This window comes from Aphanomyces invadans (assembly GCF_000520115.1).
Source record: "Aphanomyces invadans strain NJM9701 unplaced genomic scaffold supercont1.7, whole genome shotgun sequence".
Classification (NCBI taxonomy): Eukaryota; Oomycota; class Saprolegniomycetes; order Saprolegniales; family Verrucalvaceae; genus Aphanomyces; species Aphanomyces invadans.
The window spans coordinates 1,711,144-1,726,977 of NW_008580152.1; the positions used below are offsets into that span (position 1 = coordinate 1,711,144).

The 15,834-nt window shown below is 54.7% G+C and overlaps 11 protein-coding genes across 13 annotated transcripts; 6 read left to right on the forward strand and 5 right to left on the reverse strand.

Moving 5' to 3' along the window:
• The first annotated feature begins 239 nt into the window (after positions 1-239).
• Positions 240-1,785, forward strand: H310_04672 (hypothetical protein). The gene has a single exon (XM_008869122.1). The coding sequence runs from the start codon at positions 353-355 to the stop codon at positions 1,667-1,669; it is 1,317 nt and encodes a 438-aa protein (XP_008867344.1). The 5' UTR covers positions 240-352; the 3' UTR covers positions 1,670-1,785.
• A 394-nt stretch (positions 1,786-2,179) lies between these two features.
• On the forward strand, positions 2,180-4,020 carry H310_04673. 2 transcript variants are annotated; one of them, XM_008869123.1, is made up of 5 exons: positions 2,180-2,695; positions 2,751-2,920; positions 2,960-3,395; positions 3,444-3,735; positions 3,801-4,020. In XM_008869123.1, exons 1-5 carry the CDS (start codon positions 2,221-2,223, stop codon positions 3,979-3,981), a joined length of 1,554 nt encoding a protein of 517 aa, XP_008867345.1. In that variant the 5' UTR covers positions 2,180-2,220; the 3' UTR covers positions 3,982-4,020. The 2 variants fall into 2 exon arrangements, with proteins under 2 accessions (XP_008867345.1, XP_008867346.1); XM_008869124.1 differs by having other exon boundaries at positions 3,444-4,020.
• Positions 3,733-6,051, reverse strand: H310_04674 (hypothetical protein). Its single transcript, XM_008869125.1, has 9 exons — positions 5,828-6,051; positions 5,689-5,775; positions 5,587-5,639; positions 5,434-5,542; positions 5,246-5,383; positions 4,996-5,141; positions 4,776-4,935; positions 4,389-4,689; positions 3,733-4,343 (listed from the first exon to the last, which is right to left on the reverse strand). The coding sequence occupies exons 1-9, from the start codon at positions 6,029-6,031 to the stop codon at positions 4,021-4,023; spliced, it is 1,521 nt and encodes a 506-aa protein (XP_008867347.1). The 5' UTR covers positions 6,032-6,051; the 3' UTR covers positions 3,733-4,020.
• A 280-nt stretch (positions 6,052-6,331) lies between these two features.
• H310_04675 (hypothetical protein) lies at positions 6,332-7,000 on the forward strand (the record flags this gene model as incomplete). Its single annotated transcript, XM_008869126.1, has 1 exon — positions 6,332-7,000. One exon carries the CDS (start codon positions 6,332-6,334, stop codon positions 6,998-7,000), a length of 669 nt encoding a protein of 222 aa, XP_008867348.1.
• A 192-nt stretch (positions 7,001-7,192) lies between these two features.
• Positions 7,193-7,668, reverse strand: H310_04676 (hypothetical protein). The gene has a single exon (XM_008869127.1). It carries the CDS (start codon positions 7,611-7,613, stop codon positions 7,230-7,232), a length of 384 nt encoding a protein of 127 aa, XP_008867349.1. The 5' UTR covers positions 7,614-7,668; the 3' UTR covers positions 7,193-7,229.
• Positions 7,669-7,782: 114 nt separating this feature from the next.
• H310_04677 lies at positions 7,783-10,622 on the forward strand. 2 transcript variants are annotated; one of them, XM_008869128.1, is made up of 11 exons: positions 7,783-8,100; positions 8,157-8,211; positions 8,262-8,584; positions 8,643-8,824; positions 8,870-8,946; positions 8,994-9,060; positions 9,114-9,303; positions 9,379-9,462; positions 9,506-9,747; positions 9,803-10,151; positions 10,219-10,622. In XM_008869128.1, exons 1-11 carry the CDS (start codon positions 7,828-7,830, stop codon positions 10,441-10,443), a joined length of 2,067 nt encoding a protein of 688 aa, XP_008867350.1. In that variant the 5' UTR covers positions 7,783-7,827; the 3' UTR covers positions 10,444-10,622. The 2 variants fall into 2 exon arrangements, with proteins under 2 accessions (XP_008867350.1, XP_008867351.1); XM_008869129.1 differs by having other exon boundaries at positions 7,783-8,211.
• Positions 10,384-11,833, reverse strand: H310_04678 (hypothetical protein; the record flags this gene model as incomplete). The annotated part of the gene is made up of 10 exons (XM_008869130.1): positions 10,384-10,579; positions 10,631-10,684; positions 10,749-10,844; positions 10,895-10,942; positions 11,012-11,071; positions 11,126-11,254; positions 11,312-11,440; positions 11,496-11,519; positions 11,571-11,651; positions 11,708-11,833. The coding sequence occupies 10 exons, from the start codon at positions 11,831-11,833 to the stop codon at positions 10,526-10,528; spliced, it is 801 nt and encodes a 266-aa protein (XP_008867352.1). The 3' UTR covers positions 10,384-10,525.
• A 74-nt stretch (positions 11,834-11,907) lies between these two features.
• On the forward strand, positions 11,908-12,567 carry H310_04679 (hypothetical protein). Its single transcript, XM_008869131.1, has 4 exons — positions 11,908-12,009; positions 12,060-12,191; positions 12,241-12,354; positions 12,401-12,567. Exons 1-4 carry the CDS (start codon positions 11,917-11,919, stop codon positions 12,539-12,541), a joined length of 480 nt encoding a protein of 159 aa, XP_008867353.1. The 5' UTR covers positions 11,908-11,916; the 3' UTR covers positions 12,542-12,567.
• Positions 12,389-13,880, reverse strand: H310_04680 (hypothetical protein). The gene is made up of 7 exons (XM_008869132.1): positions 13,770-13,880; positions 13,578-13,726; positions 13,462-13,532; positions 13,356-13,412; positions 13,281-13,318; positions 12,823-13,237; positions 12,389-12,778 (listed from the first exon to the last, which is right to left on the reverse strand). The coding sequence occupies exons 1-7, from the start codon at positions 13,859-13,861 to the stop codon at positions 12,584-12,586; spliced, it is 1,017 nt and encodes a 338-aa protein (XP_008867354.1). The 5' UTR covers positions 13,862-13,880; the 3' UTR covers positions 12,389-12,583.
• A 76-nt stretch (positions 13,881-13,956) lies between these two features.
• On the forward strand, positions 13,957-14,222 carry H310_04681 (hypothetical protein; the record flags this gene model as incomplete). Its single annotated transcript, XM_008869133.1, has 2 exons — positions 13,957-14,033; positions 14,084-14,222. The coding sequence occupies 2 exons, from the start codon at positions 13,957-13,959 to the stop codon at positions 14,220-14,222; spliced, it is 216 nt and encodes a 71-aa protein (XP_008867355.1).
• H310_04682 (hypothetical protein) lies at positions 14,156-15,337 on the reverse strand. The gene has a single exon (XM_008869134.1). It carries the CDS (start codon positions 15,260-15,262, stop codon positions 14,303-14,305), a length of 960 nt encoding a protein of 319 aa, XP_008867356.1. The 5' UTR covers positions 15,263-15,337; the 3' UTR covers positions 14,156-14,302.
• Between the last annotated feature and the right edge of the window lie 497 nt (positions 15,338-15,834).

Below are 15,834 nucleotides of genomic sequence, written 5' to 3' on the forward strand. Positions count from 1 at the left end.
AACGTTCAAAGCAACGCTGTATACAACATGCAAGTCATAGCGACATCTCGACATCTTGCGTTTGCACATCGACGCTATTCTTCAAAATATATGCATCTTTCATGCTGGCACGGTATTGGGTACTGTAGTGTGGATGTGCTCGACATTGAATTTTAGCCAATGAAAATGGCTTCTTCGATTTGGAATCCGGTGCGCTTTTGAGCCAGCTGGGGCGTGCGCCACCTTGCCTTTCTTGAACCAACTCGTTGAACTTGGCGCACCACGTGTGATGGCCTTTCGTTGAATCACTTCTTGATCCGACTCCAGAGAGAATCCGACCGCCGCCGCCTCCGACGGTGCACTCTGAATTCGCATGGCTTCGTTCTTCAAAGCATGGTCTCGGACAAACAGCACCCCGCTCGTTAGACCGCCGTTCAACGCGCGACGTACGTGGCGACGGGTGTTTTTCGTCCTCAAGATGGTACGGGTGCTCCAGCAGGTAGGCAAGCGGGCCGCGTCGCGCCGCGCTTTTCTTGAAAAGCAACACCAAGCCATGTACGGCAGCGGCCACCAGCCCCGCTGCGCCACGCCTGGGTGTTCTTCGGATTGGTATTATGTGCAGAAAAATGGTCACTGTACAGCGTGCAATGCGAACCGGCCGCGTCATGGAGTCATGGACTCGAGTGTGATGGACACCATTCGCAAGGCGTGGTCGCGCCTCACTTTCCGCAAGCCCAAGGACTCTGGACTGAGTGATGAAGAATACGCGATGATGCTCGGCGTAGAGTGGAACACTCAACAACAGCAGCACTTCCCCAACACATTGAAGCTCATTTACAACCTCGGCCAGTTCCCGCCGCATGTCAACCAAAACGCCAATCTCAACGCAGACATGGTAGACGAACTCGTCAAGCACAGTTCCGAGTGTGCCACTTCCGAGCAGGGGCAGGTGTGCCACGTCGGCGGATGTGCGGAAATGCGCCGAATCTTCCTTCACACATCCATCCATCCCAATGCCGAACCCAACTGCACCGACTGCCTCAAGACGTACCGTATCCTGCTCAGTCACGCAGAGCGCTGCCGAGTAATGTGCCGCGTTCCCCGGTGCAGCGGCGTCAAGACCCACCTCGAATGTCGCGCCGCTGCCTCAAGCCCAAACGCCCCTGCACCGCAGATGTGCTGGGTGCGCACCCCCCAAATGTCGTGGTGGCCTGCCATCGCTTACCCTTTGCATTACCCTTTGCCGCAGTTGCCGCTCTACGTCGTGGATCAATACCAAGACGGGTACCAGATTGTGTGCTGTCTGGGGGATCGCCAGTTTGCGTGCCTTCCCCAAAACCAGATCCTACCATGGACGCAACCCGCACTTCAATCGAGCACGGAACCTACATGCAACCACTTGGCGTGCGAAGATCTCCGCGGGTGCGTCGGATATGCCGCCACATGCGTATTTGCGTCGTTGGAACAGCACAAGATGGCGATGACCCACCATCACACGATGTCGTCGGTTCTTCAACAACATCCGCAGCAGCTACCTCGAACTCGGTTGCCGTCTCTGCCGTCGTTGTTGGCTCGGCAACCACAAACGACCTCTGTCGCGAACGAATTTGACGGCGGTTTCCTCAGTCCCGAGGTACACATGAAGAAGCGGAAGCTGATCCAGGCTGTGCCACCGCAGCTCCGGTCGTAGGAGCGCTTCGTTTGCTTCGAGTCAATGCCGTCATGTCCTGAGTTTGTATGTCTTGTAGCATTATTTAGACTAATTTCAGTAGAACCATCAAAGATTCACTCTACGTGGCCGCTGTTCGCCGCGGCCGTCGTGGGTACGTCGGGCTCGAGGCTCAGCTGAGAACACTTCCTCCCCCCGGTCTTGAGGGGATGACCGCAGGCACACTCGACGGCCGCAATTAGGTCGCACATACCGCGGGGAATTGACGTCGCTTTTGACTCAACGAGTTCAAAATATCCATTTTCACATTACACCGTTTGGATGTAAACTGGGATTATTGGTCAAAAGTAGGCGTCAATAAAATTCATGAAAATATTGCATGTTTTGGAAAGGGGACAATTGAAACATGTGAACCGTCCGAGGTCTGAACCGGAGGTCATTTATAAAAATAGATGCAAGACTGCAATACAAACCACCTATGTTTTAAATAAAATTCCCAGATGCCCGTAAAAATAGCCAGAAAACGACTGCATCGCCACCTCGTTTGACATTGCTTCAGACGAGCAAGCGCGATGGAGCTCGACAACCTCAGCATTGTTCACGAGAAGTTGCTGCATTTGAACATGATGGACAAGACTACGGATCATGGCATTGCGTCGCACGTGGTGGTGTCTGGCACTAACGGTGAAGCCCCGTCAAACCTCAACGCCACCTCGTACCACGAGAGCTACCTCAGCTACGTCCTTCCATACCTCTCAACACCAGAGCTATTTCGCGTCACCGTCTTGAACAAGGAGATTGAAGCCTTCTGCGAGCGCGAGTGGAAAGCCCGTGTGGCCGCGCGGTTCGGTGCCCTGCGGTACCAAGCAAGCTCGTATCGTCGGATCTACGCCATGCGATGCCACTTCCAGCGCCGCGTGTCGTCGAACGTGTCAGCGCGCGTCTACCTGATGAACACGAATGGGGATACGTCATTTTTTCCCATCGATTCTAGCAAGCCCATCATGTGCTCGCGAGAGCGTGCCGCCGTGTACAACCGATGCGAACGTACGTGTGACGCTTCCTCAATTCATAGCCCATCATGGACGATGTGCATGACCAGGAATGTTTGACCTGTCGCTGCGCATCAACCGATCCATCCAAGAGATATCGACACTGATCGGGATGGTGTCTCTCGAGGAAGCGCGCGACCTCCTCAACGAACATATCAACTTGATGACTGCGGTGGCTGCGCTGCGCGGGTCGCTCGTCTTCGAAAGCGAATTGTTCCAGGTCCATTCTGGTACCGTCCCGCACTCATGGGATGTGTAGGTCTTTCCAGCACCGGTCCTTCTTGACACGAACGTCCTCCTACGGGCGACGCACGCGCTCGGCCGACGCTTTTGCGGCGAGCCCCTCATGATGCAAATCTGGGTTTCCATCGACAACGTAGTCTATCGACCGCTGTCGATTCCGTTGCTGCTGACCCCATCGCCACCGAGCCCTTCGGTGCAAGCAGTACATGCCACAACAGTTGGCGACACCGGGACAACGCCGGCGCTTCCAGTTGCCCCATGCTGCACGACCGCTCGCTTCCATGAACTCGCCGGGATGACAATCGACATCGACGATAACAGCATGCGATACACGTTGCAGCCCGACTCGGTCACACTCAACACGCTCGTGTCGAATGCGTACCTCTTGTACCTCTTCAACCCGACCTCGTTTCATCCACTGGATTGGTCGTACGAAGCACGACTGACTGTTGGTACATCTCCTCGTCCTGATGCGGCAGAGTCTAACGGGCAGTTTGCAGGGACGCAAACTCATTTGCTGCCAACGGAACGGGAGGGCGTGTTTCTAAACAACGCGACCAGCGCGTTGCGCGTGTTTCTGTCATACGGAAAGCTCGCCCAGGCAGATGAGTCTCTCAACGAAGGCGTGCCACCGACTGCCGCGGCGTCGTCCCGACAAGCGCTCAACGTCCCATGCGATACCGGCGACAGCGCGTTCACATTCAGCATCGCTGCTACGAACCGACTCACGCAGACCAAGAAGCTCGTGGTGTCGCAAGCGATGCGGATTACGTTGCCACCCCCTACGAATCGGTACGGTCCGCACACGGCTTTTCTCTGAAGGATTGTTGTGGCAACGGGTGCTTGTTCATGAGTAGCAATGGCAAGCTGGAGCGCCATGCCCACTTAGCCAACGATTCCGTGCTCTGCTTCAGCTTTGACCAGCAGAACAACCTCCAGTACGTCGAGTTTGCCATCGGATTTGAGCCGCTACTGCATGCCCTCGGTGTGGTATCGTTGGTGGTGAATGGGGCAAGTCGTGATCGGTTGCCAGAATAACGTTTTGTCATGGCAAGTGTATTCGCGTGATTCCTTGGATTACTTGTGTTTCACTTTCTGGGCTGATCGATGTTGACGGCGCCACGACATAATCCCCACGACACACGCGACCAATGCCGCCCACGCGACGAGATGGGACGGACTCACCGCGTTCCATTTCTTCTCGAGTCGAGACAATGCCTTCTTTAGCGCCCGCATGATCACTCGCACAGGTCTCGACGGTGGGGTGTACGGCGTATACGAGCCAGGAACGGATGGCTGGCACGTGTCGTACGCCAACATTTCGGTGGCGCCTCGTCGACCACTGTATCTTAAACAAATGCGATCACCGACGTCGTGAACGTCCAACAGTCCAAATTGCCCTAGAACGTGGTCAAAATTTGCAAGTGATGGACAGGAGGAGCCACCTGACCCAGGAATCGCCCCATGGCTGTACGGCCCTCCTTTGACAGACCCTGGTCGTCCCATGGCGGCCGCGTGGAACGTCGTGATGTTGCCAGGGCTGTTGCTTCCGTCATCAACTGCGAGCATGTGCGCGTCCCCGCTGATAATCACCAACGGGACGGACACCAGATCTTGTGTGGCAAAGAACGCCACGAGGTCTTTCTGTTCGTGGGTAAAGTGTCCCCATTTTCGCTCGTCGTCGATCCATGGCATCGTGTTTACCCACACAATCAAACCCACGTCTGTCGACGTCGTTGCGGCTCGCTACAACAGGTCGTCATGCGACATAGTTGGGAGAAGTCGCATCCCCCAAGGCAAGCATTGCAACTCTCAGATATGTAAGCACGCACAACTTGATCTTTGAACCACTGCTTTTGATCGGCTCCCAAGATTGTCTTGGACGGCACGTCGGGCGCGTCGTTCGGAGTGCGCTGTGACCGCAAATCCGTGACGATGAATCGCACGCGGCCGATCGTAAACACTTGCTGAATCGTGTCTAGCGGGTCGTTTCTGCACAGAATCCATGAAAGACAACGCTTGAACAGTTGGGAGAGAACGATCACGACGTACGGGCGATGGAGGGGGTAATGTGGCACGTATTCCCGGTACGCTAGCAAGGAAGCGGGACGACCTGGCGCGGTGCTGTCCGAGTTGTCGGGGCCAAAGTCATGGTCGTCCCACATATATGCCATCGGCAACTCCATTTTGAGCATGGCCTACCACCCCATGCATTCGTTGGCAACGATCACTGGCATGTCAGCGTGACATCTCCACGATGGTCATCGAAGCAGCACGATCACGTCATCTTGACGGCATCTACCTGTCCCGCGGGAGACGCAAACATGGACTCGTACGCGCCTCGGAACGCATTGACGTCGTTCACTTCTAGATTTGCATAGTGCAAGTCACCCATGTGGACGAAAAACTGTGGATCGTGCGATGCAATTTGCTGAAACACCTAGCAAGCTGAAATCTCAGGAGGGAGCGACATGCGCAATGGAGTTCAACCTCAGGATCCGAATCCTCGTCGGCGCATGATGAAAAGGCAAATTTGAAGGACACGGGCGCGCCAGGCGACGGTGGAAGGCGAACTGACCGCGCCGATCGCTTCACCACCCTAATTTGCCAGGCATGATCTTCAACTCTGTCAGTAGTTCTTACGTTGACTCGTCATAACGAATCTCGTACGCAATGGAAGCACCCGGAGTTAGGCCCTATGGTCGTGGAACAGTCACATTCCACACGAGACGAGGGAGAGCATACCGTGGCGTGGAAGTCGAAGATTGAGGTTGTGGACGACATGGATTGCGACGAGCCGGGAAATCGCAGATGCGACGTCGACTCAGTATCCTATGCAAGTGTCCACTCGGTTATGTTGAAGCAATGGATGGTATATGGGCACCTGGGTCACCCACATCGACAATTTGGTGGGGTCGCATCCTGGGTCGACAAACGTCACCGACGTGCGAAGGCGTATGGAGTTGCTGGTGAGCGCACCAAGCCACACCCAATTTACAGGTAATCCTTTCGTCGCGACGTCGCGGCATGCATCAGCGGCATTCCCAAGCCAGAAAAACGCGCAAAGTGCCGCCGATCCGAACCGCATGGTCCCCGTCAATGTGAAAGTGAGCGAGCGACAATGTCCCTTCTTATCACCCAATCAAATTCATCTGGTGTCGGCAAATCTGGCAAAAAAGGCTTTTGATTGGCTTATATGTATCGTATAAGCCAATCAAATCGTTGCATTGATCAGTATGTGCGATGGTCCGTCCAAAAGTCACCGTGAACCGACCGAGATAGCTGGCATGGCTCAGTGCACGAATTACCACCAGGAGAACGGAGCAACTCAATGAGTGCTAGCTCCGTGTCAGCGTCACCCATGACCGAGGCCTCACCTGACGACGCCATGAAGTTGCGAGACCGCGACGAGAACGTTGTGTCGCGCTGTCGCTATAAGTTTGGGAAGTGCTTGAATCCACGCACGTTCAAGATCAACGGCACGTTGCATTCGTTGTGCACCATGCATAGACAACGCCAGAACGCGCATCAGCTGAAGAGCGATCGCAAACGACGTCAACGCAAATCACTTCAGATGTCGACAGCACCAACATCCCCGCCTGCATCCAAGGTCGAGCTGTCGTCGTTGGCACAGTTTTCCCCCTTTGCCAGCGCTATTCCGTTCCTCGATGAATACTCCATGAGGTCCAATGCCATCGGCGAAGCGTTATACTACATCAACTACAACTTCAGCAAGCTGACCCAACTTCTCATCAACCATGAAGTCGTGGCATGCACCGAGAGCTGCTCCGGGTTGTTGTCTCTGAACCCAGCAAACCGAGCACCACTGCCTTCTTCCACGAAAATGGATGTGATTGCTCCGCCGATCCACCCAGCGGAGCGCTCGTTGGCATTGAACGCAAGCAATTGTGCCGAGGCTGCAGTTCAAGTGCCCACGGTGTTTGACGTGCCATGCACGGTGGCTCCATACAATCCCCGCCACATCAACGACCCACCATTGTCCCTTCCACCATTCTCGTCCTTACTTCGAGTCCTATCGGCCTCTGCGCCTCCTTGACACGATATCGTGATCCGAGGCATATCAAAGCAGGCCAATCCGTCCGTGTAGCTACATGTGAAGTGTTTCAAGTATATTTTGCTTTGAATGTCGAGCAGTCTTCAGTTTGCGCTTGATGTTAAGCGCAATGTGCACTAATTTCGCCAGGATTGGCTCCATGGCGAGGCAGTTCACGTTGGCATGAGCGCACAATTGCCGTAACAATATAATGAAAAGTTGTTTTGATCCTTTACAATGGCCCTGTCGTAGTCGTGTCCACAGTCGATGGATTCGACACGCGAAGTGCCGACGTTCGGCGCACGTGCAAGTTTTCCGCTCGGAACGCCTCGGGAATTTCCACGTTGAACTCGAACGAGCCCCCTCGTGTGCGTGTGCGTGACGACTTGGACCCATCATCAAGCTGTGGTTTGTGAGCGTAATCGGTCTCGCCCATAGACGACGTCGCAATTGCCGACGCCTCTTGGTACATACTCAACGTCGAGCTGTGCTTGGAGTTTTTCAGGGGAGGTGGCTGTTTCTGATGCGGCCAGTCGTGCTCGAGTCCCGTCGATCCAGGGCAGCACGCACAGGACAGCGAGTTGCCGTGATCGTCAGTAGATGGCTTGTTCCCCATTTTCACGCGCGGTCCTGCGCCGTTTGGTTGCGTCTGTGGACGATTTCGATTCGACATGGCAATCATCCGGCCGAAATATCCTCCTGAAGTTTGTATACCATGCCAAGATTAAAATGCAACGCATCACATACATATTTCAAGATAAAGTTGACAATTTCGATTTTTCCTGGTTTTATACAGAACTCTCGGTTACATCAGGGCGGCGTTACGAGGCATGAGTGCCACCGCGCCAGCTCTGGCGGAGCGCGTCCATGTATATTGCCGCATACGGCCGTATGTGGCCTCTGCGCGTCCCGAGGCCGACGGCGACTCGACGTTTGTGACAGGAACATCCTCGTCGACGAGACGAGTGTGCGTCCAATCTACGTCAACGTCGACATTGTCGTTTCAAGACAGCGACACAAAAGAGTTTGGGTTTGATCAGTGCTTTGCGGACGACGCGTCCCAAGAAGCAGTGTACAATGCCGTAGCCAAGGACCTCGTCCAAGTACGCCTTGGCCAGCTCACTTGCGTGGAAGTCATGTTGTTTGTACATTGTTGTAGAGTGTCTTGGATGGCTACAATGCAACCATCATGGCTTATGGTCAAACTGGATCAGGTGTGTCATCCAACTGCTCCCCAGCCGTGCAGAATTGACTTGGTGAGCAGGCAAAACGCATACTATGGTGGGCAAAACTATGGACAGCGACGTGGCCGATGCCGGTATCATTCCGCGGTGTCTCCGCGACATCTTCCGCACACCGTCGCAACCAGCATCAACAGCGCCATCGTCTGCGGCCACCGAAAAGCGAGTCCTTGTGACGCAAATGCGGGCGAGTTATGTGCAAGTGTACTGCGAGCGCGTGTTCGACTTGCTCGACCCCACGTCGTCGTCGATTACAAACAACCACAACGCACTACAAATCCGAGAGACTGAGGATCGTGGAGTCTTTGTCGACGGAGTCACGATGCGCCCAGTGTCGAACGCCCACGTAAACCCCCGCTCTGAATCGTCCAAGGAAGAATGCTATCGGATTGCTCTCGTCGTAGGATTGTGTGGCCCTGATGGAGCAAGGAAACGCGAATAGAACGGTTGCCGCCACGGCAATGAATGCACACTCGAGTCGTAGCCATGCAATACTGACCATCCACGTCACAACATCCCTTGGAACGGACGGGACCTCCGAGAGTGAGGTGTATCAGAGTCAGCTCAATCTGGTCGACTTGGCAGGGTACCCTTGCGCCGCTGTGGCAGCCATGACAATCGCATTCCCTAGGTCCGAGCGTGTCAAGAAGTCCCTCGTTCGCGGCGCCCAAGTCCACGAACTGAAAGCCATCAACTTGAGTTTATCCGGTGCGAATCCGTCTACGATTCATCGGGTGGCTCAGCCATCGCTACAGCACTTGGCAATTGCATCTCGGCTTTGAGCAAGCAGCAGAGTCACGTGCCGTATCGGGATAGCAAACTGTACGAGCATTGCCATGATTGCCCGGGCTAGTGCGTCAACAACGCCACTTTAGGACGCGCCTGCTCCAAAACAGTTTGGGTGGGAATGCCAAGACAGCGCTCATCATCACCGTCAATCCCGACGCGTCGGAAGCGTCCGAGTGCCACGCGACACTTCAGTTTGGCCAGCGCGCGATGAAAGTCCAAGTTAGGGCGACCGTAAACGTCGTTCCCGACTACAAGCGCCTCGTGGACGCTCTTCAAGTACGTCCGATGTGGAAACCCGCCACGGGCCATGGCGACTCGATGTGCTAGGTTGACGCTCTGTTGGACGTTTAGGCAAAGGTGGATGCCCAACTTGATCGACTCAACGACTTGGACATGGATCTGCAAGCTGCCAAACAAAACGAGGCCATGCTGCAGGTGAGCCCAACCTTGGCTCGACACATATCCATGCTGGTGTTAGAATCAATTGGAGGAAGCGAGATTGGAAACGTCGCAAGTCAAGTTTGAGCTTCAAGCGATGGCGAAAATGACAACAGCAGCAACAGCCATCCCAACACAAGAGCAAAGCAGTGATGTGTCAGGGGAACGTGCTACGACGCCTTTGATGCAAGACGCAGTCGCTCAACAAGCAGTGGCGTTTGAGGCGAAAGTTTGCGAGCTTGTCCAAGACCACAAGCGCGAGCTCGCCCAACTCAAACACCGGTAGAATCGTCTTCCATGGCAGATCCTTGGTCTAACGACGAAATGGGAACGACAGGTACGATCAGCAAATGGACACGCACAAGCACGTGGCGAATCGAGCCAACCAAGAATGGCATAACGTCGAGCACGAGTTGTCGGCGGAGCGGACGGCGCACTTGGCGACAATTGCCGAAGTTCGAGAAGCCAAGGAAAAGCTGTGGTCTACGGAACGGGACACCACAATCCGCATCGCGGACCTGAGCCAGGAAAAGAAAGACTTGGAAACGCAACTGGCCGCCACACTCAAGCTAGTACACGAGGCCGAAGCGAAAGTGCGGCAGCTCACGGAAAAGGCCGCCGCCTTGGAAGCGGGCAAAGGACAACTCGAGACATCGATTGACGCCAACTTCGTGTCGAGGGCGCAGGTACTCGTGTGGGTTTGCTTGGATTCCAACCTCCTCGCTTGCAACCCATCGTGTCTTCTTCCATCAGGTGAACGAAATGGAGGCGTTGTATGCAGATGCGATCGCCAAGCTCCAACACCGTGTTGAATCGCTCGAAACGAGCAATGTCCAAAAAGCCCTTGCGTCGAAACTCCCGCCAGTCAAGGATCCGCTCGCCAAAGCGAGCTCGTCCAAGGCAGTCGTCGTCGACGGGTTGATTCCGAAGAAGGCCGTCCCGCGCATCGGCCGCGTCGTGCCGGCGGGGCGCAGATAGTCATTACATCATCCGACAAGGAGACGTTATTGCACTGGCACGGGCTGCACAACTTGACACCCATCGGCGTTTGCGCCTGGTTCTATTGATGGATGTTGTGAAAGACGTCGTTGACATCTTCGTTGTCGCTCAGCGCCTGAACATCCATCATCGATGAGGAATGAACGGCATGGTTTGGCTCACGTACGTCGAGGAGGGCTTCAAATTCCTCGGATGCGTCTTCCGGCAGGGTTACGAATTCCTGGGACAGTCACCCATGTTTCACGCTCACCTTTCACAATGCTACCATCGATGGCGGTCGGTACCTTGGGGTTGTAAATGAGCGAGCACACGTGGGGGTGGAGGCCCATGCCGACCAAATGGTTGCGCACGGCCGCCAAATCGTTGACGTCGCACGTAATCTAACCTCGCAACCAATCGTCATGTCATCGTGACAGGTCGGTTGTCGCACCTGCGCGATGGAATCACGAAACTCCATGTCGTCCGCGCCAGCTTCAATCTACGGCGATCATTCATCCAAACCATGATGGACTGCGTGCATGCTGTCCACACGAGACCGACCACGTACGGCAATATTCATCACAGAGTATTCGTCCCAAGTCAGCGATGACTCTTCGGGTTGCTTCACCTGCGCAACCGAGCGATTTAGTGGTCGTGGATGCCAAGTAGAGCCGGCGGACACCTCGAGATACCCCTTGCGCTCGAACATCCACGCGACAGATCCATTAGCACCGAGGGCACCTCCATGTTTGCTCAGGATGTGGCGCAGAGCTGGCGCTGTGCGCTTGCGGTTGTCAGTCAATGCTTCAATCTGGTCGAATCGCATGGGATACATGAAATGAAGCACGGGGGGAATTGTGGTACCAACCATAAGTGCACTGCCACTGGGACCAGTGCCTTCATACAAGATCGTTTCGGTGGCAGCAGCGGACTTGCCGTCCACGCCGCGCTTGATCGCAGCTTCGATCTTATCTCGCGGCATGTTGAACGTCTTAGCCTACGAAACACATGTTGTACGCTCGACACAGGTGATGGTGGTCAGTTCCTCGTGCCTTGATCACGACCGACGCGAGGCGCTACAACGCACACGCATGAGATGCAAGACAGAGATCGGCGGATCACCATACGATGTTGTTGACATCACCGTTGGTTGCTTTGGACGTCACCACGAGCTCCTTGCCGAGCTTACCAAAGAGAATTGCTTTTTTCTACCCACGGTGCAAGAGTTGGTCAGTGTAATCCCACGAAAAGGTTGATAATGTACTGCGTCGGTAGCGCTCTTCTTGCCCGCGATGGTTGGGGCGCGGCCCATGAAGCGGCGCTGTTCGTGGCGCATGGCGCTCGCAATGAGCAAATGCAGCGGAGTCCGACCGACCACTAGCGTCACCATGTTTGCCACAATGAGCAAACAAGCTGGAAACATCCGGAAAATTTGTATTATCCGTACCAAACTAATTTTTCGCTGCCGCGGCGATGGAGGTGTCGAATCTACAAGATCTCCTGAGCGAACCGTCCAAGAAGCATATCATCGACAGTGTCGATGCATTGGGCCTTGGATCCGCAGAGGTACATGCTTCTGTCCTTTCTTCTCGATGACGAGTTCGCACGATGCACAGGCGCAGCACCTGAAAACGCCACTGACGGCCGTCACACATGTTCTCGAGCAGAAGCATTCGCTGTTCATCGCACACGACGACACAACTGCATGGGGAATCCTTAAAGTCGGTCGAAAGCATCTCTTCTACTTGGTATGCACCAACGATAGATTGACGCATCGACCGAATATGGCATTCACAGACACCCCGCGGTGACTTCATGGAATTGGACCCATTGTGCGTCCTGGATTTTTTTGTTCACCCTCAGCGCCAGCGCCACGGTTTAGGACTGCACCTGTTCAAGTCCATGCTCGAGGTATTGCCGTCCCCAATGAACCGTCGATGGTAAAATTCCACGATAGAGGGAATCGATCGCACCGCATCAACTTGCATACGACCGACCCTCCCCGAAGCTCTTTTCGTTCATGCGCAAACACTTTGGCCTCGATACTTTCGTTGACCAGCCCAATCGGTTCGTCATTTACGATGCGTACTTTTCTTAAGGAAAATGCACGCGGCAGCTTGTCCACGTTACATCGCTCCATCTAAACCGACGCCAAGAACGCTTGCAACATCAAGTCCGGGTCATCGACGTTCGCTTCGGGTTTTGCAGGATCAAACGTGGCGCGGATCTGCCTCCCACCAAACCATCGACCGTGCATCGCTTTCAAGCACGCAATGGCGCTGTCCAGCGCGTCGAACTCGACGGCCACTTCATTCAACTCCCGACGGATCGATACCTGCAGGCATGATTATGACGAGTATCACACGGGTGGACTCCCACCTGAACAACAGTGCCAAAGTTGGAGCACTCAATGCGCAGGTCTTCTTCGACGTCCAAGTACTCGTCCGATGATGTCGTGTTGTCGGAAGGGTCGTCGACTTCGTCCAAGACACCTCGCAGCACCACGGATCTCGACGGTTCATCCAGCGCATTCTCTATTGGTGCAATCGGCGACGGCGGCACTGCAGCGGACGGTGGTGGAACGTCTGCTGTGGAATGGACGAATGTTGGGGCGGCCGACACGGCAGGAGTAGAAGCCGTCGCCCCAAGCCCTCCATGGAGGCTGTCATGAATTTCCTGCAAAAATGCATCGACCAAGTTCGTCTCGGTTGAAGGAGCGATGGTCATATCCTCCGCCGGTGGCATGGTGTCGGTGGCAGTAGTCTTCTTTTGTTTGTAGTCTGCGGGGGCGGCCCTGCCACGGAAATCAGCCGCGTGGTGACCTTCAATGCACTTACGTGATGCGAACGCCGGGTCTGACCTCACAATTGTGCAACTGCGGTCGTCAGCAAGGGTGGTAGCGAGGGATGTACCTTGGCGATGGCTGCATCCATCATGGCAACGGTGAAAAACACGACCAAGGCATCGCCCTACACGAAAGTCGCCATGACAATCGTGCAGAATGAAAGACGATATTACCTTGAGACTTCCTCGCTCATCCTTGTAGAATTTGATGCGCTTGACGCGACCGAGTCGATGGCAAAGCGATTCTTCCCACATACGTCAACATTAATACGGAAGCGACAGCACCTTACCCAACTGTTTGCACGCAGTATACGTTGAGAGGCCCGTGATGTACACCCCTGCGCTCCTTTCTTTCTTGGTTTGCGAGCTGTTGCCACCACATGTCGTGTGTGCACGAACTTGGGCTCTGGCAAGCGCGTCTTCCCGCTCTCGGTCCATTCTGCAAATGTATTGTCGTCGGCCTCCTTCATACAGCAACATACCTGTCGAGGTACTCGAAGTTCTTGTCCAGGGCAGCTTCAATGCGGTAGAATTCCCTGTCCAGGATGCGCTGCATGATCATGTGCGGCTCCATTGTGCCCAATGCGCCACGGATTCTTCACATGAATTATCCGGGCGATGTGCGTCCGGATAATGTATCCGGTGATTTGTCTTGCGCGCCAGAAAACCATGGGAAACAACACAAGCTCGCCGACTGCCGCCGCATCGGGCGATGTCTGTGCGCCGGCCCTGGAAGCGTACCTTCAGTGCGTGTCTTTCTATGTGCCCTGCTTTGAGATAAAAATGTATTTTGTAGATGTGTTGACATTAAGACAACGCAGCGCGGAGGACTCCGCGACGGCGACGAATGCGAAGAAGAGATCAAAGCGTACAAGGCGTGTCGCCAACTGCACAAGAAGATCGTTGCAGTGGCGGCAGCGGACCAGGCGAAGTAGGCGAAACATTCCTGCTTGACACAGAAGAACGACATGAGGTTGATATAAATGGGGTCTATTATCCTATCCGCAATTGCAACTCAAAACTCTTCTTCGTCAGATGCGTACTCGTGTTCTGGCGTAGAGATCCGAGTTGCGAGGAGGGGAATCATGTCGTTGCGCAAGTGTTGTTGCTGTGGTGCGCGAGTGGGGACAGGTGGGGTTCCTGACACGTCCACGGCCTTGGGCAGATGTAGCTGTTTGGACATCGTGCGAATGAGCTTGGCGCGCTCGCGAATTCCATTTGCGTCGCGGAAACTGTTCAGTGTCTCGGACGCATCGTCCCAGTCGTCGATGCTGCTGTTTTCAGTATCCAAGAGGCTGTTCTTCCCGATATCGTTCTCGTCCATGATAATCACGTCTTCGTCGTAGTCGACAATGACCTTCTTCGGCGATCCGTGTGCTGGATTGTGAAGAGACGAAGCAACCACTGCTTCCCTCTTTCGGGCAGGTTGACTCGTATGTGCACCCGATTGTGTTGCGCAGGTGCCCGACTTCGGCACCAAGATCGGCTCGCTTCTCTGACGGCCGATGTTACGATGCTGTGAATTTTGGTGAATGGAGCGGGGTTGGGTCGGTTGTGACTGGCGGGACACAGGACGTTCCATAGACTGTGCAGTGTGCTGGTACAGTTGATTCGATCGAGCGTCGACTTGGGGGTTTGTGCTCTGCGAAGTAGGGGTGTAGGTTGACGACGAAGAATGCACGCTCCGGGCAGGTGGACCAAATGATGCCGCCTTCGGGGTCATCTCGGCTCGATCTAGCGTGCGGGTGGCATGATCGGAATGAAATTGGTGATAGCTCGAGCCTCCATGCGAAGGTGGCATCGTCTGTGGTCGCTGTGTCGACGTGCAGGGCAAGGACCGCGCCGAGTCCACGGGCAGTTTGCTCGGCCTGAGTCCACTGCGCATCATCATGCGCCTTCGTGTCGAGTCGCCGCATATCCTGTTGCTGGTCGGGTATTGCAGCAGCGACGTCTTGGCGCCTGCGTTGAACGACATCGAGAAGAACTGTGTGCGGCACCCCGTTCGGCCGGTCCGTGTCTGGCGGATGTATGTTACCGTGTGTTACTTGCCTCCGCCGCAATGATGAAGCCGGGTCTTTACAATAGGTAATACGTTTAAACGTGTTTTCTCGTGCCATTGCAACGACGTGGAAAGAAATGTTGAGAGGTCGCGGCGATAACGACGTTATCGACCGTCAAATCTTGCTCAAAAGCAAGTGTTGTTGTACAACGTTTTTCTTTGCTCTCCATGCTGGCGTCTCTCGACCAGGCAAGGCGAGTTTTGCGAACGTTGCAATCCTTGGCACAACCAACTCAACAAACGCCGCGTCGGAGCATCTCAACGAATGAAACACTGCAATGCTCGTAGCATGGACTCGACCCAGTTGGTGCATACTGTGGTGCCTCAACGTTCTGACTCTGCGCCGAAAGGAAGAACCAGCTGGCGTATATACTCAAGAACCGAGCCACGCTCGCCGTGCGACTCCTAGCATGGAGAACACGTACAAGCCCCAATCTATCCACGAAGAGAGGCGGGGATGTATGTCGGCATGTCGTGAGGGTTTTTTG